This window comes from Dendropsophus ebraccatus, chromosome 11 (genome assembly GCF_027789765.1).
Source record: "Dendropsophus ebraccatus isolate aDenEbr1 chromosome 11, aDenEbr1.pat, whole genome shotgun sequence".
Taxonomy (NCBI): Eukaryota; Metazoa; Chordata; class Amphibia; order Anura; family Hylidae; genus Dendropsophus; species Dendropsophus ebraccatus.
The window spans coordinates 39,889,363-39,914,651 of NC_091464.1; the positions used below are offsets into that span (position 1 = coordinate 39,889,363).

The following is a 25,289-nucleotide window of genomic DNA, read 5'->3' on the forward strand; positions in this document are numbered from 1 at the left end:
AGCAAGTACAAAAGACAAGAAATGTTCAGAGAAACATGAGGTGCAGTATCTTCGTGTTTTATATCAAGGTTAATGGATTCAAACAAGACACAGAATTAACCCCTTATCCTACCATAGTTTCTGTATCTTAAAGGAGTACTCCAAAGGGACAGAACTACCGCCACAGCAGCAGTAGTGGTTGCTATGGGGCCCATCCCATCAGTGGGTCCCGTGACCTGCCCAGCCCTGTAATGTCCCTGGATAGCCATCAAGGACTATTTGTCCTGAACTGGCTAACCAGGGAATAGTGTGTACTATAGTCGGGCCCACCCATCACACTTGGGGGCCTGGAACTTCAGCCTCCCCTCCTCCCAGCTTCTGTAATACTTACTGGTGGGTAGGCATGGCAGGGTCTGCATACAGAGATGGAGAGAGGAGAAGGAGTCACATGATTTGCAGGTCCTCAACCTTACTGTAGAGAGGAAGAGGGGAAGACTCAGAGCTGTAACTGCTGTGTGTAAGTGAGTATATGTATATATCTGTGTGTATATGTATATGTGTGTGTGTGTGTGTTCGTACGATTTTTGGAGCTGGAGGATATCTTTCATCTATTTGTATTGCTTTTACTCACATGAGTCGGCCTGTTAATTTTCCTGCCCTGCTTCAATATTGGACCCTACTTTTGTGTCCGTTGAAAAAAAATGCATCCGTTTTGATCTGTTTTTTTTCTTTCTAATGGAAATCAATGGAAAAACGGTTCCAAACAGACAAACATTTGCATCTGTTTTTTCCATAAAACTAATACGTTAAACGGATTGCAAAAACGCAATGTGACCCCAACCTAAGGTATGACTGTCTAAAGTACCTTGAAGCGGTATAAAATTCATATTCACAGAATTAGGGGTGCTAGTGGGAAATGCATAAAAAGTATATTTTCTGTTACATCCCCCACTCCACAAGAACCATAAAGCAGAAGTTTCACACAATAGGTTTCCATGATCAAGCAGCTGCATGCAAGCCTAATTGCTTTATATATATATATACACACACACACACACACACACACACACATATATGGAATTTATGGAACTTCAGTTTTCTTAATTTAGAGCTCAAAATTACCTTCCTTCCATATCACATACATGGGGGGATCTCTTAATGCTGTGTCAGATGCAGGTCCAGCCAAAAATAACAAATTTTTGTGCAGACAACCCATCTACGCAAAGATGTGTGACTTTTTGCTGGGTCTGCTGCCCCGTCATTAGGTGGGCAGGTTGGAGGAGTTACAGCTGTGCATAGAAGCACTGTGGATGGTCAGGTGGACATTACAGCTGATTTCTACATCAGCTCCAAGCTTGCCTAGATGCCATTGCGGGTGCCCATGTAGCTCAGATGCATCTGGATTCATATAGTGGCTTGCACATCTACTGTACCTAAATCCAACATGCATTTAGGGGATTAGTTAGGACTGCCGTGTAAGACGCCAGTCTTAATAAATTTCCCCATAGAGTTAATTTAGAGTTCTAATTCTAGCCGTCTGCAGTTCCCTCAAAGGGATTAGGATTTTACTAAAGATTTATTGTTATTGAGCTCAATGAGAGCTGAATATAGGTTTTTTTTTTGTCGATTAGGAGTTGTTATCTGTTTAGAGAAGAAATAATAGGGCAATCCTCTAGAAAACATCAAAACATCAGACATTTTCAGGGCCAGCCAATGGCCCCTGTAGGGTAAGTGTAGTATTATATGGTGGTCATCCAAATGAATGAATGGCTATGTAATACATGAGCGTCTTGAGTCTGCATATAGAAGGGGGTCCAAAATGGATCACTGTTGTCTATATGTTCTAATAGGTTATAGATAGGAGTTGTCACCCCTATTGGCAAATCCAGGCATCAGAGTTGTGTCATTTAACTATGACTGCATGAAGGCAAGCAATAGATCTGAAGCTCTCAACCAAATTTTAAAGCGACTCTGTACCCGCAATCTGTCCCTCCCAAACCACTTGTACCTTCAGATAGACGCTTTTAATCCAAGATCTGTCCTGGGGTCCGTTTGGCAGCTGATGCAGTTATTGTCCTAAAAAACAACTTTTAAACTTGCAGCCCTGTGCCAAACGGCCGGGGCTTATATTGTTTATGCATTAGGCATTTATGCATTCCCTCCTCCCCACCCTCTTCAACATTAGGAATGCCCCTAGATCATTTTCTCCTGTCTGAACATTGCACAGGTGCCCTAACGATCCAGCCCATGTGCCGTGCTGACACAGGTGAGGAATAGTAGAAAATCTGCCTGGGGCATTCCTAGTGATGAGGAGGAACAGGGGCAGGCTGCCAGTTTAAAAGTTGTTTTTTAGGCTAATAACTGCATCACTTGCCGAACGGACCCCAGGACAGATCTTGGATTAAACGCTTCTATCTAAAGGTACAAGCGGTTTGGGGGGGGTCAGATTGTGGGTACAGAGTCGCTTTAAGCCTTATCCCTGAGATAAATTGTATTATTAATCAGAACAACATTTTCAATCTGTATAGATTTGTACACAGTTGCCTTAGGGTATGCTTACAAAGAGCAGATTTGTGAAGAAGTTGCTGTGACTGAAAATCCATTACATATGTGCATGCTTTTCCGCAAGATCTGTTCAGATGAATAGGGAAGTCACAGAGATTTCTGTGAAGCTGACCTATGTGAGCATACTCTTAAGGTAGACCATTACTTGTACATTATTATTGTGAGCACTAAAAACTAATGTGAGCATGCCAAAGGTTAACTTATAATGCCGTATATGTGTGTATATCAGCCATATCAAGAGCTCTGCACAACACATGTAGCAGCAAGGCACAAAGCTAGGGCTAGGTTCACACCTGCATTTGTCTCATTCATAAATGGATCTGTCCATATTAAATGAAAGTATAAGCAGAAATTAATGAGCAAACTAATTTCATTTTTGCTTTTAAAAAACTGACTTTTGTACATCCATTTGCATCAGTTTGCATATCAATTTATTTTTCTTTCTGGTTTCAGCGAAAAAGCTGATGATGGCGGATAACAACGTAAACAGGAACACCTTCTATTAGATCCATCGTAATGTAAAAAAAAAAAAAATGGATGTGCGTTTTCCATCCGTGATCTTTTTTTTTGGAGAGACAAAAAATTTGTACATGAACAAATTTTATTCTTGTCCAAAAAAAAAAACCCTAATGGATTTAATGAAATTCGAGCACAACATCTCTGTTATCAAAACTGAAAAGAGAAATGGAATTGTGGCAGAGGGTAAAATGCTGGTGTGAACCTAGCCTAAGGCTGGATACTTTGTAAAGTGATCAATTTTAAAACTTTTTGCAAATGTGCCATGTGATAAAAATTGTGGCTCACATCTACATTATGCTAGTGTTTGGAGGAGGAGATTAGGCACATTGTGCATTGTACCAAAACCTTTGAGATCTAAACAATTAACATCATGGCTACTGTTGTACTGACCATTATGCAACTACAGTGGTACCTTGGATTAAGAGCGTTTGGCAAGAAGAGCTCACAGTTTTTCAAAATTGTGACTTGGTTTAAGAGCATTGCTTTGGTTTAAGAGCTCCCTGAACTGGGTGGGAGAGTAAGGGAGAGAGAGGCATGGTCTGCATAGCAGAGTCCATAGCACTGTACCCAGGAAGTCTCCCTCACCTTCCAAATCATAGCAGATCCACTTCAGGCTGAGGCTTGTATCAGGAGACAGGATTGTGTAGGTAATCTCTCCATAGCTGTAACCCCTCTCTCCCCGGACAGTGCTTCTACACTGTGCCCACATCTGCCCTGCTCATTCCTTCATGCTCCCAGCAGTCTCTGTCAGCCCTTGTGTTTCCTATCATCTCCATTCCTGCTATAATGTGATATTCATGCTGCTATATAGAGAGGTTTCTGTCACTGTCCTCCTGCACAGATCTGTGATTCTCACTTCCTGATTGGTCCATGCGGAACACACACCCCTTCCCCGTTGCTGTCATGTGACCACACAGACCTCTGACAGCAGCCCTGCTTCTCTATTCTAGCCTGTTGTACTACTCTCCTGCATTATGGGGATCTGCAGTTCCATCCTGTATCTACAAACTGCTGCTGTATTTACAGGTTTATGCACTTACTATGCGTTATACTCCACATGCTGGTTGCTATATTGTACAGTAACTAATAATATCACATATTCAGCTATTTCTTATTGTTTGTTTCATCTGTTCTACATGTTATTCAGAATTAAAAAAAAAAAAAAAATCATTATTTTTGGGGTGGGGAACAAATTGTCTGCATTTCAGTGATTTCTTATTGGAAAATTTGCTTTTGTTTAGGAGTGGATTTGGATTACAAGCACAGTACCGGAACAAATTATGCTCCTAATCCAAGGCACCACTGTATTCACTAGGTTGTGTTATTTGCAGCATTTAATCTATGTAATTAGTTTTGCTCATTATACTAATCTATAGACTATTGCACTTGGTCACTGTGTAGACATAGCCTCCATACTGGCACTTGGCACAGACTTCTTTTACCCATCATCTGTAAACTTGTGGCTGCTTGTAAAGAAATGAACGAGTGACGTAAACGTCCATCTTTTAGGCTACATTCACACGTAGCAAAAATGGCGGAATTCGGCCACTTGTGCTACGTGTGCTCGTAGCCTTACTGTCAGTCTGGTGTTCACAAAATAGGATGGCAGGAACAAAGTTATAGGATCAAGTAAATCTGCCTTCTGTCATATTAACCATACCACCACACCGATCAGCTCTGCTTGATCCTAGATTCATGAGGATTACATGCTAGATTGGATTGCATCTATACTGATAGAAAGTGAAGGGGGTGGGCTGTGTGTATATATAGAAAGAGTGGGCTGTGTGTATATATAGAAGAGAAGGAGAATAATTGGGTGTTAAATTGTCTAGTATGTATCTTTTTATGTTGGTCAAGTACACCACTGGCATTTTACTTTTTTTTTACATATTTTACATACAATATGGATTCATGAAGCCTGGTAGCAAAAAAACAAACAAAAAACTGCACCTGCTGGTGGGGGCTGATGCGAACTGCTGTGAGTCGCTGTCCAGTAGCAGCCATAGCTAAAATCATAGAGGCAAACCTTGATTTAATGGGGTGAGCCCCACTGTCACATGGGCCCTGTAGCATTTGCATGGTCGACCCTCATGGTAGCTACATCACTGCATACGACCTGCTGTCAACCTTTTTTATTTTTTTTATTTTTTTTTTTGGGGGGGGGGGGGGGGGGCAGATTGACTGTTTTTTTTATTCTTAATTTCTGGTAATTGCTTGACTCTCCTATTCAGTTCAGTGTGAAAAAGCTTTTTTAGAACCATTTTAGATCAGAAAAACATTTTTAGGCTCTATTCACACTTGCTTTGTGGCTTCCGTTCATATAAGAAGCCCCAACACTCAGCCGGATCTGCTGTACCGTGAATTCCCTTAACCATCAATAGACACAATTGACTTGTAATGGGCTCCAGCATGGTAAACAATAGCACTGATGGCCCCTCCAGCTTATGTGGACAAGGTGTCAGTGTCAGCTCATGTCGGCAGTGGCGTTATTAACATGTGATTCTATGCCCTTCGGTGAATGTATGGAGTGTCATGCCTTTCTTCACCTTGGCTTTAGTCTTAAATGTTATCATTTAGTAATTTCTAGTTATATTTAGGGAAAACCTGATCTCAGAATATCCAGGAGTTCTTACCAGTTGTAGTAAGATGTTTATAGAATTCCCTTTCACTCCTTTTGTTACCCAAATACAGTGCCCAGCCTGGCAGTGAGCTGCTTATTAAATCCCGCCCGGGGCCTTCCATTAATACCGCTGTGATTTTATTGGACTTGGTCTTAATTAAACCTCCCAGTGGCAGAATGTCAAAAACGAGAGGAATGTGATTAGCATGCACATTGTCATCTTAACGGACCAGAAATGTGTTATTCTCCCAAAAAGCTATTCACAAACTTATGCCAAGGTGACTGTAATGTAAAGAGGTTGGGCTTTTCCCCATTTCATTAAACAATCCCCCCCCCAAAAAAAAAACAACTAAATAAACAAAAAATAAGTTTCATTTATTTATTTATTTATTTATTTTTAATACTAATTATAATTACAAATTAAGGGCCTGCTGCTATATGGCCTCCATTCACATCTAGAGGACAGGAACGGGGCAGTGGCTTAGATTTTAGCTGAAATCTACGGCACCTCTGAGATGTAGGTTTCAATGAGGGCGGACAGGCAGACTTAGATGCATTTATGTAGAGCCTTGCATCTCATAGATCCGGCTTGTCTGTACGCTGGTGTAGTATTACTGTAGACCAGCATAACCCCACACCTTTTTCCTATAAAGTTTACTTCTTATCATTTTTTTTAATTGCTTTATATGTAATTTATTGCAATATTAAAAGCCTATACTCATTTGGAGGACACTCAGAGAATATGCCATAAATGTCCTCTAGATCAATGCTTCTTAAATGGTAAACGGGCTTCACCAGTGAGGCGCCCCCTAGTTGCTGTTGAGGCAGTATTCACAAAAGTAACTACGATCTTCACAGTCCTTTCCCTGGCTGTAACAATCTCTATTTTAGAATCATTATTAGGTTATTTTGTACTTGTTTTATCGGTATATAGAGTTTACGAGACTGATGATAAGCATACATAACATTATTTTCAGTATTTACATGAGCTTCCATCACAGATGTTGAGGCCCATGCTTCCTCCTAGTCAGTCTGGTGAGGCCCAGGCATTGCTTTGGTCTGTTGGGTGAGGCTCCAGTAGAAAATGTTTGAGAAGCACTGGTCTAGATGCAGGTCCCACTTTTTGAGGCCACCAGTGGTGGTCGAGAAACCAAAATACATTTTGAGGGCAGCTTCACACATGATGGATTGCAGTGGGAAACTCGCTGTGAGTTTTGGAAAAAGATCTGTTGCGATCCAAGGTCCTGTCTGTTCCTATGTGAATACATACTTGCAGCAGATCTTCCAGAGTGCTGCGAGTATTTAAATCACCCGGACCCTTAACCCACACTCCGTCTGCACATACATTACCCATCCTCAATCCGGCTTACTGCACAGGCCTCCGGCTTCCTGCTCTCCCGCCCATCCAATTGGTGGCTGCGACTGGGCAACGCATTGGCTGGGCGGGAGAGCAGCAAGCTGGGAGTCCGTGCCGCAAGCTGGATTGAGGACAGGTGATGTATGCGCCGGCATCGTGTGGGTTAAGGGGGCAGGTAATTAACATACTCGCAGCGCTCTGGAAGATCCGCTGCAAGTACAGCAGTACTTTGGTTTAAGAGTAACTTGGATTAAGAGCGTTTTGCAAGAAGAGCTCACAGTTTTTCAAAATAGTAACTTTGTTTAAGAGCATCACTTTGGTTTAAGATCTCCCTTTGCTCGGTGTGAGCGGGAGTGGGGAAGGGGCAAGGCCTTCACAGGTTGGTCTACAGTGCTGTATCCTGTACCCAGGATCCCTTGCCTTCAAAACATAGCAGATCCACTTCAGGCTGGGGCTTATATCAGGGGACAGGACTGTGGAGGTAATCTCTTCATAGCTGTAACCCCTCTCTCCTTGGACAGAGAGCACTGCATTATGTGCCCACATCTGTCCTGCTCATTCCTTCATGCTCCCTACAGTCTCTGCACGCCCTTGTGTTTCCCATCCTCTCCTCTCCATTCCTGCTATAATGTGCCTGCACTCACAATCAGCTACACACACTGCTGCTATAATGTGCCTGCATTTACACTCAGCTATACACATTGCTGCTATAACACACAGCTGCTATAATGTGCTTGCACTTACACTCAGCTATACACACTGCTGCTATAATGTGCCTAAACTCACACTCAGCTATACACACTGCTGCTATAATGGTGCCTGCAATTACACTGAGACATTCAAACTGCTGTATATAACGTTTCTGTCACTGTCCTCCTGCACAGCTCTGTGATTCTCACTTCCTGATTGGTCCATGCTGAACACACACACCCCTTCCCCTCTGCTGTCAGGTGACCACACAGACCTCTGACAGCAGCCCTGCTTCTCTATTCTAGCCTGTTGTACTACACTGCTGCATTGTGGGTATCTGCATCTCCATTCTGCATGTACAAACTGCTGCTGTTTTTCAGGTTTATGCACTTACTGTACATTATACTCCACATGCTGATTTCTATACTGTACAGTAACTTATAATATCACATATTTAGCTACTTCTCATTGTTTGTTTCATATGTTCTACATGCTATTCAGAATAAAAAAAAATCTTTATTTTTGGGGAAGTAGAACTAATTGTCTGCATATCAGTGATTTCTTATGGGAAAATTTCCTTTGGTTTAAGAGTGATTTAGATTACAAGCACAGTCTCGGAACGAATTATGCTCGTAATCCAAGGCACCACTGTATGTATTTACATAGGAACTCGCAACAGGATTTCCGTTGCGATCTGTCCTGTGTGAAGCTGCCTTAATAGTAGTTACGCATATGGCAGAGCTCTTAGACCTTCACAATTTGTGCAACTTAAGGTCAGATAGGTATATAGAAGATCCTAATAGAGATGAGCGAACCTCGAGTCGTTCCGAACCCAAACTTTCGGCATTTGATTAGGGGTGGCTGCTGAACTTGGATAAAGCCCTAAGGCTATGTGGAAAACATGGATATAGTCATTGGCTATATCCATGTTTTCCAGACAACCTTAGAGCTTTATCCAACTTCACCAGCTCCTGCTAATCAAATGCCGAACGCTCAGGTTTGGATGGACTCGAACCCGAACCCGGCTCGCTCATCTCTAGATCCTAACAAAATCCTCTGCCATCATCCTCTCCAGCAGCCACAGCCCGCACAGCTCTGGGAGTCGGGTCGTGACATCACCGTGTTATCCAGGAAGTGAAGCCTTCATTCAGTAGTAAGTGCAGGAAAAAAAAGTACTTTATAAGCATTTCCCGTAATAAGTATATATTGGTAATTTGTATAACTGTTTGTAATGCTTTTATAAAAATTTTCGCTAGACTTCTCCTTTTAATGACGACCATCCACCAAATTTCAACAGTGTGCGAACATAACCTTTGTGTTTTCCATCCACTCCTGGTTTTGGTTGCAAAATACTGAGCAAATATACTGTGTGAATATAGCCGCAAAGTGTAACTGTCATTTCAGGTGACTTTTCAGTATGCGTTCTCCTGTGTGTGTATGCGGAGCAGGACTATATCTGGCCTTTCTATTACTAGTTTATGCCCCCCCCATAGTTACCACCCTGCAAACTCCATCTTTGTGTCTGCTTTCCCTATACTCAGCTGCAGTGTGGATGCAGACTAGACTCTTCTTTCCCTTACACACTAGAATTGAGATCCTAAAATCCTACCTCACTGTAGCAAACCTTCAGAAGTTCACAGACCAGCACTGAGCAGTGTTTTCTCTGGCCAGAGAGTGTGCCTATAGCACAGACTCTCCCAGCTTACTCCTGCAAAGACCCCTCCCAGCTTACTCCTGCAAAGACCCCTCCCTCCGGCATAGGCTATAGTGGGCAGTGCACTTACTTTGCAGCATTTTGTTTTCACACTGAATGTGTGAAGTGTTGTAGTCATTTATTACATTTTCTGAAATGTTGCAGAGACATTGACTGAGGTCTGTGTGGTGTATTTCCCGAATACCTGGCTATGTCAGGACCATCCTGTGAACATCCTCATATTGATAGGTGTTGTAAATCTCAGACTGGTGTCCTGATGTCGAGGGCCCTGCTGCTGTATTAGTGGAGCACTGTTTACAGTCAGCTGATTTTTCTTTAGTTTTTTTTTTTCCCAGGGAATGACATTTTTACCTATTGTTTTATTGTTCCTGTTGAGCTGAAAATAGTTACGGAATGTGGGGATCTTAATAGATGGCAATGATAAGTTACATTGTTTTTTAAGAAAAGTTCAAAAGATTTATTTTATGCACTTGATAAGACGCACCCAAGTTTAGGTGGAAGGAGAGAAGCAAACAAAACAATTCACACCTCATTCCAGCTACTAAGCACACAAAGATCTGAGCACAGTTTTCATTAACCACGCACCACACATTTTGGAAACTCCAGAATCCGATTAAAAAGACAAGATGGATCATCAGCACTCTGAGGAATAATTTTACATGCTGCCCATAGAAGTCTATAAAGAAGCTAGTGAAAGGAGGAGTAAGCTGCTGGAGAGAGGCACAGAAAGGCTAGAACTTTATCTTGTGCTTGATTTAGAACCTACTCTCATACTGCTCTATAATTTTCTCCATGATGCTGCTGCTTCTCAGAGTGTGTGATAGAGGTATAGGGAAACAGGATCTCCTCCACTGTGTGTGCAGTGTATGGGAGACAGTAGCAGTTAGTCTCTGGCCTCTCTGAAGCCGTTTTTAGGGCAGGGCTGTGGAGTCAGAGTCGGAGCTAGTTTTGGCTGGAGTGGAGTCAGAAAAAAAAAATTCCCACTATGTGTGACCCCCTGTATATCACTATGGCTGACCTCTATATTACAGGTATCTGGCATTGTTAGCAGTGCTTCTTTAAGTATGGTTAATATTTAGTCAGAAACATAGAAGACTGTCAGCAGGAAAAGACCACCTGCTCCATCTAGTCTGGTTGTGAGTAGTTCAGGACATGGAGGCTGGAGACTGGCTGCATCCACTGCACACGAAGAGCAGAAGCTGCTTTATATACAGTATTCCTTTATTCCCTCAGAAGTCACCCCAGGATCATGTAGGACATTAGGGAGAAGCTGCTGAGCCAGTGTGACAAATAACTCCCCTGGTATATGACCGGCCATTTATGAAGGAGCAGGAGTCGGAGTCAAAGTCGGTCCTGATAAAATTTAGGAGTCGGAGTTGGAGTCGGAGCTGCGGCTTACCGACTCCACAGCCCTGGTTTAGGAGAACTGACAGATCATAAATAACGGTCAGAAATACTCTTAGGGTAGGTTCACGCTGCGTTTTTGCAGTCCATTTAATTGAAAATAATGGACGCGAAACGGGGTATTGTGTTACTGCATCATTTTTGTGAAGAGGCTTCAGTACTGCAACGAATCTCCAGCATGTGTAAACACAGCCCGAATTTCACTGTAGACTTTTGCACAATCAGTGAAGTTGCAGCAGCTGCTTCTGTCACTCCTTGCCTGCTCAGCGTTAGGCTAAAAGCTAAAGAGGCCGGTAAGAGATGGTGAATCACTCAGAAGACTAGGGGATCCAGCGAAGCCTCCTGCGTTATCACGCCCTGCCCCCTGTCTGCATCATCAGCCTGTGCTCAGCAAACACACACAATGTGACACAGAGGCATGGAATATTGGTCTCCTATGGTGTGAGAGCAGTAAGAGCACAGAGATTGGCACAGAGGCCATTTTTCTTCACTTCCTGGATGTCAATCAGCTACCAGTGTGTCAGAACCGCACAGATATGGTAATACATTGTATAGACACATCTATATAGTTTTTAATGTACTTTTAATAGAAAAACTGTTTTCCTTATGTGGAGTTCCCCTTTAACTTACAGAAAAACATGGTCAACACCATTTTTGTATACGTAAAAAAAACCTGATTCATAATCAGGATTCTGCTGTATGGCATATAAACATCTTTTTTTACCAACACACAAAAACACAGAAAAATGCAACAGCTCGCCGCAATGGCAAGATACAGACCCACTACAGACAGGCCACCGTAACGTGGTGGGGCAGTTTACACCATTTTCAAGTGGTAACCAAAAGCCCCATTATTTTTATGGAAGTTTTTTTTTGGCAGTTGGGGGGGCTGCTTTTAACTATTTTCATGTCTGTAGTGGGTCTGTTTCTTGCCATTGCGGTGAGCTGTGGCATTTTTCTGTGTTTTTGTGTGTTTGCAACTTTGTGTATTTGCAACTCAGCCATAGCAACGTGCTCCTGCCTAGTGTGAAAGGTGTTCTAGGAGAGCTGACCAAATTTGTCTATCTTTTTTTACCATCTGTTTTTACATGTGTTTTTTTCCTTTTAACATATACGTTAAATAGACAGGAAAAGGCAGTGTGAATCTTATTCTTTATGTACAAAAAATGCAACTTATTCTAAAAAGTCACCTGAAAGTTCAGGTATGCTTTACTGGGAAGGAATTTTTTTTTTTATTTTTTTTTTTAAAGGGGGTTAAGTTCAGAGATAGCATCCAGGTGGTTGTTACCCAACAGCTGTTCTACTCTCTCTATTGACAAAATATGGTCAGTATGTGCTATGACTGTGTTCTGCTGACACATAGGGAGACATTTACAACGCAAAAAGTTTATCAGTCTGTAGAGGTTTTGGAAAATCACAAAAGGCATTCAGTCTGTCTTTATACACAGCATGGTAATATTGCTGTCTTTTATCTGAATAAATATCACATATATTTTAGTTTCCATCCCACATTGGGTAAATGAAACAGGTAGTCATAATACATAGAAAATGTTTAACTTTTGAGCAAACTCTGATGATTCTTTTCAGGCTAAAGCATAATAAAGATTACATTTGTCAGTCATGGTCCCTTGTGTTTCTCTTCTAGTTTTGCTACTGTGAGAATCTATCCTCATGGCCTAGTGCTGGTTGATTTGCAAAGCCTTGATGAGCCGAACAAGGATGACCAGAAGGTGAGTGTATAATGCCCCATATATATAGCAGCACATCCCTATACAAAACACGTCATTGTTCATGGAAACATGGATTCCATACACTCACTTTCAATTAACAATGAGGCATGGAATTAGATTTTCTAGTCTGTTGAATTCCCCCAACCCCTATGCTTCACTGTAACACTCACTTAACATAAAAGCATCATATGTAACATGAAGCAATTTGCTTAATAAGAAATGACAAATCACATTGCAGCTACAATTTATGTGCAGTTCACACGAGAAATCTAGTTACTATGTAACTTTAGTTTTAAAGGGTTCATATCTCCCTTTTGCACACTGGACGCTGAGTATGAAGTTAAGTTTCTTACCTTGATCCTTGACACTGTAGCTTGTAGTTATATCCTTAGGCTAATATGGGATTTGAAGCATTGGGGGCGGGATTACAACCGCCCGGGGGCTAAATCGGTGCTCTGGGGGCGGTAGTCCTGCCCCCAGTGCTCCATACCATATTTACCTAAGAATATAACTACAAACTGCATGAAAATGGTGCTGAGGATGAAGGTAAGAAATTCACCCCATGCACAAAAGGGACGTATCAGCAGGTTAGATTGTCTAACCTGCTGATAGCTTCTCTTTAAAGCGAATATACCACTAGTACATTGCTTTTCTGTTTTTTACATGAATAGACCAGTGGCGGCGGCGGCACCCCAAAGTGAGGATCTCCCCTCCCCTCTGTGACGTGGCTCCATTAGAATCAGTGGAGCCGTGTCTCAGAGGGGAGGGCAGATCGTTACACTGGGGGCTGGTGGGCCAGCCCCCAGTGCTTCTTGCCTGGACGGTGCTTGGTAATAGACTGGCGCCGTGCACAGCAACCAGGAGGCGGTTCAAAAAAAGGACCACAGCACCACAATCCTCACGCCACTACCAGTTTATTCATGTAAAAAAAAAAAAAAATCAATGTACTTATGGTACATTCCCTTTAAGGTCTTCTTAATTTTGGAAAATTACTGCAACGTAAGAATAAGGTTGCTTACAACTTTCTTTATCATGAGGAAACATTTGTGCTAGAGCCTCAGACAAGACCATGCCTATGCCCTATGCTATAGCTATGAGAAAGAGAATGCTGCAAGCTCCCTGTAACAATTTGTGATGCTATGGGATGTATGTAGTTTCTGGGTCAGGTTTCTTGGTGACCATGCTCACTCTCTTTTACATGATCAGGTTGTATGGGAGCGCCCCTCATATGTTGTTGTCATAATCAGATACATAGATATCCAGATGGCGAACATACACTTTTTAGTGCTCTAATCCCTCTATGATATGACACCTAATGGGATCTGTAAGGGTACTATCATGTTCTAGTGGGATCTGTAAGGGTACTATCATGTTCTAGTGGTTTGACTGTAAGTTGCTTGCTTTGCTGTCAAATGTGTTAAAACCTTCAACAGAAAGCTTGAACCTTTTGCTATTACTTACACAGTTACCTGGATTAGTACAGGAAGAAATGTCCCACTAGACATAGGATTATTATTGATCATTAGATTACCGTATATATTGCCGTGTCATTAGGCTGGGTTCACACTGCGTTTTTGCAATCCGTTTTTTGAAAAAAATGGATGAAAAACTGATTGCAAAAACGGATGCAGTTGTGTGCAACCGTTTTGATCCGTTTTTCCATTGACTTTTTTTTTTGACGGACACAAAAACAAAAACGCAGTGTGAACCCAGCCTTAAGGACACGTTACTGTGTTTTGCAAAATGTCTCAAGCACAAAACAAGTCCAAACAAACCAAGTGGAAGCTATGATAGGAAAAAGACTTTGCTGCTATACACAAAAATGTCTGGTTCTGCCCATAAGTCAGACTATTAAAAAAGAATTCCACCGTCTATCATCAGTCAAAATTGACTCAATTGTTTTAACAAACATAACAAATCAACTTAAATCAATAGCACAGGTGGATGCTAGAACGTTTGTCATATATCTTATGAGAGAAAAGTGATTATTTTTTTGCCCATGTAAACAAGCCTAGGCATTGCTGTTCTGTTATATGTAGCTAATATTAAAAGCCTTATTATGCTATAGAAAATGTATATATATTTGATTATCCACATTCTTTCTTCAGCTACTTGACGAGGTGGAGAAGAAAATGAGAGAAATTTTGCACAACAGTATCTCACAAGTGAAAAGGTAATTTTCCCCCCATTAAGGTCACACTGTAGTGGTGCAGACGCCAATGTGAGAGGTGACATTTATTTTACCATAGCTTTGTGCCCATATAAATGTAGTCCTTTGCTGCCCTCCAGTGGTAGTTTGGTAAATTACATTTAAACATCTTTTCCCTTTATATGTCTGGATGGAGCAAGATTTGGATCATGGAGATCAGTTTAATTTTTATCACATAACTTTGTATTTGTATTTGCTTTAAAGGGTTTACCGTCCTAAGTTTGCAGAACAGTTGCATTTCAGATCAAATGTTACATACAAGAGTTAAGTGTGACATGGAGAGAAAGGAGCTGTTGCACATCACACCTTTGGCTGACACTAATTCCTTTCGGCCACATTTAAAAACCAATGCCAGGATGTTGGTATATAATTTGATCAAACCATATTGCCCCATGTACCACATGCTGGTTTCCTGGTTCACATGTCCCTACACTATCTCCACACTGTGTCGGTCAGTGACCGCCAACCCCACAAAGCGTGCACAAGCAGGGAAGGGAGGCCATAGAATGGCCCTGCAACCCCAATGTCACAGAACCAAAGCCAAAGGGCCCCCCCAAAACCCGGCAGGCACCACCGGTGAAGAAAGCTACTGCTAAACAACACAAGTGTGAATATGATCTTGCACTCACCATAGCTCCTGCAGGTAGAATTGGAAAGTTAGGAGGCACTTGACATGTTTACACAGGTGCCTTCTGCTAATTTATGTCATGTGGGTCTTACAAGGAGGAGTGCCAACTGCTCAGAAAAGGGAGAAAAGTAAAATACAACATGGAGAGAAAGGAGCTGTTGCACATCACACCTTTGGCTGTCACTAATGCCTCTCAGCCACATTTAAAAACCAACGCCAGGATGTTGGTATATGATTTGATCAAACCATATTGCCCCATATACCATGTGCCGGTCTCTTGGTTTACATGGATCCCTAAACTATCTCCACACTGTGTCGGTCAGCGACCGCCAACCCTGCAAAGCGTGCACAAGCAGGGAAGGGAGGCCATAGAATGAAGAGTTAAATGTCACTTGCCTTGTTTAAAAGCAGGCATCAACTTATCTGATAGCACCATGTACACTGTGTTCATTAGTGTACAGCAAGGAACGCTGCATATTCTTTTCTCGGGTAAGCTTACTACACAGCCCACCAAACAGGTAATATATTAACAGACAGGTAATATATTATATGTTTTAACATGTTGGTTACATTTGCATTAAAATTGTATATTTTGAATCATCAATATTTTGAGCTATCAATATGTAACATATTTGTAATTGACATCATTAAAAAAAAAGTTGTTTTGTACTTGTTATTGAAAGTTATAACATTGGCCACTAGGTGTCACCGTTTCTGCTTTCCTGATTGTTGTCAATATACTGTATGTTTGTCTTTGACAACTGCAGGGCTTAGAGCAAATAGAGGAAGTGTGGCATGGCAACAAGCCCTACAATTGTCATATACAAACATGTATTGATAACAACTTTCATTAACACACAGAAAACTATTTTTATTTATTTATTTATTTATTTAAAAAAAAAAATAAACTGAATTACAACTATGTTAGATATCAGTGCCTCTGTTAAAACATGCAAAAAAAAATTTAAGAACAGTACCCATTTAACATATATATGATCCTTATACTTTGAGTTGCTTGTGAATGAGACTCACAGGGGGACATATATTAAGATCAGTGTACTCGCCCCCATGCAGTCCACTTAAGGCGCACAGTGGGTTCCAAAATCTACCCCTGCTCCAGAGTAGTTGTAGATTTCTGCCTGTAAACCATGATAAATTAGGTGAAGGCCTTGCCGAGCCTCCCTGCGGGGCTTACACCACGGAAATAGTGCAGATTTTTAAAACTTGTGTATTTTTAGTGGCATGCACCAGAGACGCAGGTGATAAATCTGTCGCACAATATATTGTAGTGCAGGGAAACAGTCTCACCACACATTATTACATGAGAGACGGACAGAACACAGAGGCCATTTTACTTTCTTTTAGCTCAGGCCTCAAATAACGGTGTCAGAGGCTTCATTTGAATATCCAGTAATACTGCATGTTTCTCCTATCAAAATGACAAAACCTGATCATTGCTGAGGTACTTCAGGCACTGGTGATAGTCCTTATGCAACAGATCAGGCAGAGCATTGTGGTTTATGGTAAGAAACAGAAATCACAGCTTGTGCAGATGATAGATAGAGATAGATAGATAACAAAGGTACACAGTGTTTAAAGGGAACCTGTCATCACTTTCATGCTGCCCGAGTCATTAGGGCGGTCCCCAGTGCCAGCATTGATTGAGAGCTCAATCTCTATGTGGAGTTTAGGGAGAGATCTATTTATCAAGGCTAGTGGGCAGATAGAAGCTCTGGGGACTGTCCTGATGACTTGTGGTCCAGGCAACATGAAAGTGGATGACAGATTCCTTTTAAAGGCTATAAACACCTTTGCAATGTATTTTTTTTAATTGTTTATATGTTTCATAAATGTTACCTGGAGATTAAAGGGGTTGTCTTGGGAATACTAGCTACATTCAAATGATGTCAGGATCCGGTTAAAACAGAAAAAAAGAGTACTCCACTGGTGAATGCCCTCCGAATTGTAAGGTGCTGTGGAACATGATGGCGCTATAGAAATAAACCTTATTATGTTAATATTCTACATCTGCTGTTATTACCATGCCATGTAGTTCATTCCCATCCCCATCTTACAAGGCTAGATAAACTGTGCCTTGGCTCATCTTCTTACTGTGCTATGAGCTGTGACTCCTTTGAATTTTCAGATACTGTGGTTTGAAGCTTGCGAGGCAGCCATGCTTATATTTTCAAAGCACCATAAGGCTAACAATTAAAATTTAATTTCACAAGGAATCTCTTTAACTTCAGTATCTTTCTTCTATAGATAGGTTACACGTCCCCTGGCGAACCATTTTATCTTACCATATGTTAAGAACAAACAAATCATTAACTTTATTCTTTTTTGCTTCTGTGGCTTACTAGAATTAGTTATATCTTTTTAGATTTAAGTTACTATATCATATTTTGTCATAGGTTTTCTTTCAAGGGCACATATGCATGGCAGTAACTTACGTGCATTATTTCAAATCAACTGGTGTCAAAAAGTTATATAGATTTGTAGTTTACTTCTATTTAAAAATCTCAACTCTTCCAGACCACCGGGGATCGGCACCAACATTTATAGGAGTAAAATGTAAAACCTGTTTCCTACCTTGGATAAATTATGGATTACTCTGTTTCCTTTTCTCCCTTAGATTGCCAGCCATTGTTCGGGGAGCAAAGGTTGACAGATACTGGCCCACGGCTGACGGACGCTTGGTGGAGTACGACATAGATGAATTAGTTTACAGTAAAGACTCACCTTATCAGAACATCAAAATTCTCCACTCTAAGCAGTTTGGAAACATTCTCATCCTCAATGGAGATGTTAGTAAGTGATCAAACACTTGGAGGAGAACTCCATCTTATGTAGAATATCTCACAATTACATCACCTATAAAGTAAGGGTACCTAAAACCACCAGCATTGAGGGACAATGCTTTTATTATTGATAATTATCTGCTTTCACATTGTATTATTACAATAACTTTAAAGGGGTACTCTGGGGGATATCTTTTTCTTTCAAATCAACTGGTTTCTGAAAGTTATATAGATTTATCAATAAAGGAGACAAGGGCTATAGGCACTCACCGGAGTAGATACAAAATTACTTCTTTATTTTTCATGTGGTTAAAAGAGCTCGGCATGCTGTGCCGTTTTAACCACATGAAAAATAAAGAAGAAATTTTGCATCTACTCCGGTGAGTGCCTTTAGCCCTTGTCTCCTTTATTGCTTTATGCTTGCTGACTGCATATGAAGGGCACCCTGGTAGCATATAGACATACAGTCCGGCTTACATCCATTTTGTTATTTACTATAGCCCTGCTTGAGAGTAATGCCAGGACCCTCTCTAGTGTGTTATATAGATTTGTAATTAACTTCTGTTTAAAAAAAAAATCTCAAGCCTTCCCATACTTATCAGCTGCTGTATGTCCTAAAGTAAATAGTGTTTTGTTTTCAGTCTGACACAGTGCTCTCTGCTGCCACCTCTGTCCATGTCAGGAACTGTCCAGAGTAGGAGAAGTTTTCTGTGGGGATTTGCTACTGCCTGGGACAGAGATGTCAGCAGAGAGCACTGTGTCAGACTGAACAGAAAACAACATTTTCTGCAGGACATACAGCAGTTGTACTAAAAGATTTGAGATTTTTAAATAGACGTAAATTACAAATCTGTATTACTTTTTGAGACCAGTTGATTTGAAAGAAAAAGATTTTCTCCGGCGTACCCCTTTAAAGGGGTATTCCCCCCAAAATTATTTTTGCATTAATACGCTGCCCACCCGTAGCTTTCCATCTTTCCAATATAAAGTTATTATGGATTCTGCACAGTTTTGCTGTTACCTAGCTGCATTCACCTCCATGGATTGCATAGAATCATCAGACCTCAGTCCAACCAGACACGCTCCCTGCTCCTGGCCCCCACCCTCCGTGTCGGCATCACGTGTCCTCAGTCCCAGCACAGTGAAGTGACTGAGAACACTGATGGGGTGGCTGCTGTTACAGAGGGAGACAGTGATCAGCGCAGCTGTGACTGTGTCCCTCTCTAACATCAGCCACCCGGTCACCCCCAGCCCAGAGCTCACCCCCTGTGTCCAGAGCCTCCCGGGCACACCGTCCAGCACTCACCCGCAGCACACAGCGCCCCGCCCCACAACCAACCGCCCCTCCCCATCACCCGCGGCATCCCTCACTAACCCGCAGCATAGCCTCCGCACTCACCCACGGCACCCCCCCCCCACGGCAAGCTCCGCCCTCCCGCAATCGCCCACGACAAGCCCCGCCTCCCGCAATCGCCCATGACTAGCTCCGCAACCGCCCACAACTAGCTCCGCCCCCGCAATCGCCCGCGACTAGCTCCGCCCCCCACAATCGCCCGCGACTTGATCCCCCCGCAATCGCCCGTGACTAGCTCCGCCCCCCGCAATCGCCCGCGACTAGCTCCGCCCCCGCAAGCGCCCTCGGCTAGCTCCCCCCCGCAATCGCCCGCAACTTGCTCCGCCCCCCGCGATCGCCCGCAACTAGCTCCGCCCCCGCGATCACCCGCGGCAAGCTCCGCCACCCTGCGACAAGCTCCGCCCCTCGCAATCGCCCGCATCATCGCCAACTCAGCTCTGCTACACCGGCGTCCCCGCCAACTCAGCTCTGCTACACCGGCGTCCCCGCCAACTCAGCTCTGCTACACCGGCGTCCCCGCCAACTCAGCTCTGCTACACCGGCGTCCCCGCCAACTCAGCTCTGCTACACCGGCGTCCCCGCCAACTCAGCTCTGCTACACCGGCGTCCCCGCCAACTCAGCTCTGCTACACCGGTGTCCCCGCCAACTCAGCTCTGCTACACCGGCGTCCCCGCCAACTCAGCTCTGCTACACCGGCGTCCCCGTCAACTCAGCTCTGCTACACCGGCGTCCCCGCCAACTCAGCTCTGCTACACCGGCGTCCCCGCCAACTCAGCTCTGCTACACCGGCGTCCCCGCCAACTCAGCTCTGCTACACCGGCGTCCCCGCCAACTCAGCTCTGCTACACCGGCGTCCCCGCCAACTCAGCTCTGCTACACCGGCGTCCCCGCCAACTCAGCTCTGCTACACCGGCGTCCCCGCCAACTCAGCTCTGCTACACCGGCGTCCCCGCCAACTCAGCTCTGCTACACTGTCACCACCAACGCAGCTCTGCTACGACGTCACTTCCAACTCAGCTTTGCTACACCGACACGGCCATCTTAGCTCTGCTACACTGTCATCATCTCCTTCATTGTCTCAGCTCTGCTACTGCACCATCATCAGGCAGAAGCATTGCATGATGGGAAATGTAGTTTCCTATCTTGGATATAGACCATGTTTTAGAAAAAGTTGTAACTCAGGAACCGCAGCAGCTAGAAAGATGGGAGACGTCTCAAAATTCTCAGGGGGACTTGGTGAGTAAGGCTGGCTAGGTTTGGGAGTATTTCATTTTTTTAGCTCTGGGGGGGAATACCCCTTTAAATCTTTTTTATCACAACTGTAAAGACCTAAACTGTCACTTTTGTTTCAAACAATTTCCCTCCATGTGGTTGCTTATGGGATTTCTAAAATATTCGTAAATCACTTAATTTACCAGAAATTATTCCTTACCCAAGAAAAAAAAAAAGCTTTAAAGTCTTTACCACTAGGTGTCAGAGTGAAAACCAGGTGGACCAAACACTCCAGGTTGTGTGCACAGGGTCTCTGGTGAGGTGCTGCTTTTATTCTGCATACGCTGTTGTAAGGTTCAGTCTGCCTCTAGTAACGGAGACCAACACAGATCACAGGAAGTGTGGGGGGGGACTTAGCTAGTGGTATGTGCAGAACAGAGCTCCTGAACTTTGTTAATGTATTCTATGTCCCTGAGAGGCAAATCAGGGCTTCCTTCTTATCTCTGACCACCCATAAAGTTCTGGACAGCTGCTACTACTTTATTATAGAGTGTAGAGGATAGAAAGCATGCAGGAATTCAGAGAGGGGAGATCACATAAGCTGAACTGAATCAGAGCGTAAACAGGATGAAAACAAAAGGGAAGAGAGGAGAAAACACATCAGCTGTGTGTGACTGTACAGTGAGGAGCAACGGTGTTAAAGTGGCAATTAGTACATTAAGCATTATCAGCTGTATAGAATAATATAACTTACTCTTAGATAAGTTTTATGACCGCTAGACAATACTGCTAATACCCTATAAAACATAGATGCATTATTGATAAGGTATTCTATTTGCCTTTGGTTTCTTATTCTCTAAAGAATTTCACAAATCATTCCTCATTTGTATTCTTACAGACCTAGCAGAAAGTGATCTAGCATACACCCATGCCATTATGGGCAGTGGCAAGGAGGACTACTGTGGGAAAGAAGTATTAATTCTTGGAGGAGGTGATGGTGGCATACTGTACGAACTTGTCAAACTGAAACCAAAGATGGTTACCATGGTGGAGATATCCTTTTCTGTTTTGGTGAACTTCTGCAAATACATAAATACTTCTACAAGCGTTCTGTGTATGGTATTACTTAAAACTTATAGAAATGCTTACTTACAGTAATCCCCTTTCTCCATTTCATTTTGTTTTATTGCAAGTCTAGTGTTGCATTTCCCCCTCCCCCATTCTTATCGTGGTAGCATGCGCAGCGTCTCTACCCCATACTTTGCAGAATGGGTGGTAGAGAAATGCTGGGCGTTAACAGAGAGTCTTTATGATGTTCAAACAGAATGTATTTCAGTGCTTCTATACACTCCTTGTGTACTTACATGTAGTTTATTCATGGGTACGGCAATGTATATACACCTTACTTTACAGAGCTGTCTTTATGCTCTTGAGTGAAAGTGGTTGGGTTGCTAAAACAACATCTCTTTCTCTGCATCTAAGGTGAACTTTAAAGACTTCTTGCTTTGCTCACCACCTGCGTATGCTCTGCTCATAATACTTTAAAAGGACTTTAAAGGCCATGAAGCAAAGTTGGTAAAATCAGATGTGTACTACATTCGTATATGTAAAGGAGTACGAATGTGATGTCTTCTTTTACATGCAGATTTGTCAGCTGTGGGGGCCGCAAATTAGTGCCGATCAGCGAGATTGGTGCTTGTTTACAGTGCCTTTACACAGCACAATAAAATGAGAAGCCTGGGCTACACGAACGATTCTTGTATAATTCATGCAGCCCAGGAAACTGACGGCACATAAATGTATATATCTACTGTCTGTTTAAAGGGGTTGCCCTGCGGTCGGCCTTTTAAAAATATTGCTGCTGGTGCATGTAAAACATAAACATGTTATCCGTACCTGTCTGCACTCCCTTAGTGTCCTCCTATGGTGTTCCTGGTTTCTGGGAAATGACAGCCTGCCAAGCCAATCACTGACTGAGATGGGACAGCTCCACATCCAGTGATTGGCTCTCACTCTGCTGTAGCGGGGTCCTGCCTCGGCTGCTGACTGGCTGAGTGGGGCTGACACATCACAACCCGGGCTCCCGCTCAGACCAGGAAGCGGTCAGGGGATCGAGAACCAGAGCGAGGGACAGCGGACCCCTGCACTGGAGCCGGTTAGGTAGATGCATGTTATGTTCAGCCACCTCCTCCCCGGATCTTTTGGAAAATGGTCAGACACCAGACTTCCCCTTTGATGAAACAACCCCATTAAAAGGAACGAATCGGCACAATGCACAAGGCCAGGAAAGGGGCGACATTTTGTCTCTAGACATGTCAAAAAGTTTTGTTAAATGACAGTAAATTTAAAGCGTACCTATCATTTAACCATTTAACAAATGTCTGACTTCTCATACTGATGTGTCAGGAGCTTGCATTAGTGAGGGGCTGGGTGCTAAGACCCTTGCCTATTGTTAGAATGTAGTTTTACAATAAATGGAATCTGTCACCAGGTTTATTCTGCCTTAAATGAGAGCAGCATAAACTAGTGACGGAAATGCTGAACAGATTGGGGTATTACTTACATCATTCTGTTCAGTCGTTCTCCTAATATGCAGGAGAATGGTATTCGTAGCACACCCCTCCCCTTGCCCTCCAGCTGCTGATTGGCAGGTGACTGCCTGTACACAGCATGGATAGATAACTGCCAATCAGCAGCTGGTGGGCGGAGTTTTCTGCTTCTCATGAATATCCAGGACTACTGGGCTCATGCGCATAATAGAGACGACTACTTATTGTCCATGTTATTCAGGAGGATATCCTCGAATCAGCTACACAGAATTATGTAAGTGATACATCATTCTGTTCAGCCTCTCTGTCACTAGTTTATGCTACCCTGAGATAGAGCAGAGACAAAGTCTCTTTAAGCAATACATATAGCTGGTTAAGTATTAAGTGTAGTCATAGGTCAACGAATAAAGCATAACCTGTGAATGCTAAGCGTTTGAGTAGAAAACTGGCAGTACAGAAAATAATCCTTATATCACTCTATAGTTGGTCCATTACTGCAGCTTTGAAGAATCTGCCTACAGGCTTTGCCTGAGAAGCATAGCTAAGTGCTAATTTGAAGTAAAGCTGTGGCAATGGATTTGATTTCTGCCTAGACGGGAGGATTTAGCTGCCAGAAGTCGACAGTGCTGCACTCTTAATCATAATCACATTATTTCTGTGGCTTTCTCCATCATTCACATGTAAAATGAGCTTGTGTTTATTTTACTCTGTATGTGAAATGTGGTTATATTTGTCAAGTTGAGTTACTGGAAATAGTAATAAGTGGAAAGAGCACTTCCAATATGTCCCTCTAGATAGGTGCGTGTCTACCGTATTTGGACATTATATTATTGTATAATATATTTAACACAATTCTGTTACCCTTAACCAGAACATACCTTTCTTGCCTGTGTTTGTGTTTTTTTTTTTTTATTAAGAACGTCTAGGGTTACCCGGGCCATAGCACCACTATGCCCCACTGTGCTGTCTGTACAGTGTATGTCACTGATTATGTAAAAGGACAGACATATAGCACAGCAGGTCATAAAGGTGCTAGATCCCGCCTCCTTGACACTATTTACAGGCTGAGTAATTTTTTAAATGAAAATAAAAAATCAACACAGGCAGAAAAGGTATATTCTGAATGTTTTCATTGGTATCTATCCAGCAGTGCCGTCAGGTGATTAGGGGGGTGATAGATTTGCTTTTCGGTAATCATGCATTATTAAAGTTACCCTCTGTTGTTTATTGCCTGGTTTGTTTAAAGGAACCTCTAATTTCAGTAGATAAATCTTAAAAGAATTTTTCCCGTTTTAAAAAAATCGTAGGTAGGCAGGGAACGGGGTGAAAAATTTTAAGAAAAACAAAAAACTTGCACCTTCGCCTACCTTGCTCTACCACTGCTGGTGTCCTCCAAGTTTAGGGCTGTGATAATGTCCATGTACACATGACGCTTCAGCCCATCACTGGTCTCATTGGCCTAATCCTGTATGTTCTGCACCAGATTGCCAAAGTGTCATCCAGTGAATATAGTCCTCTGTATTGCAGATTGCCATAGGGGTTTAGATAGACCAGGGTGATTGTGACATTTATGTATGCATGGCCAAGGGTTGTTAGCATAATGCCTCATAAACATAAATTGATATAAAAATGTACGTTATCTTAAAGCGTAACTGTCATATTTTTTTTATTGCAGAAATCAGTAGTATAAGCGATTTTAAGAAACTCTGTAATAGGTTTTATCAGCCAAAAAAGCCTCCTTCTGTACTCAAGAAGCAATCTCCCAGCCTCCCCCCTGACTTCTTATCTGTGCATTATCAGGCAAACACGTCTTCATTACAGAGAAGCCAGTGAAGACGGGTTCTGCTCTCCCATTCTATCCTTATGGAGGGGGGAGGGGCTGGGGGAGATGAGGGAGCAGGAAGAGGTGACATGAGGTCAGCTGTTTGTAGACTCTCTGGGCACCTAAACCGCAGGA

General features: G+C 42.7%; 1 protein-coding gene and 1 long non-coding RNA gene across 2 annotated transcripts in view; both read left to right on the top strand.

The window, feature by feature from the left end:
- The window catches only part of SMS (spermine synthase), a 105,087-nt gene that overhangs the window by 22,261 nt on the left and 57,537 nt on the right, over window positions 1-25,289 (top strand). Inside the window, exons 3-6 of the mRNA XM_069945140.1 lie at window positions 12,494-12,578; window positions 14,687-14,751; window positions 18,051-18,226; window positions 21,682-21,836. Coding sequence (XP_069801241.1) covers window positions 12,494-12,578; window positions 14,687-14,751; window positions 18,051-18,226; window positions 21,682-21,836 — 481 coding nt within the window. The remainder of the gene's footprint in view (window positions 1-12,493; window positions 12,579-14,686; window positions 14,752-18,050; window positions 18,227-21,681; window positions 21,837-25,289) is intronic.
- Window positions 1,628-3,093, top strand: LOC138767562 (uncharacterized). The gene is made up of 2 exons (XR_011358813.1): window positions 1,628-1,706; window positions 2,998-3,093. It is a non-coding gene; the product is annotated as an uncharacterized lncRNA (long non-coding RNA).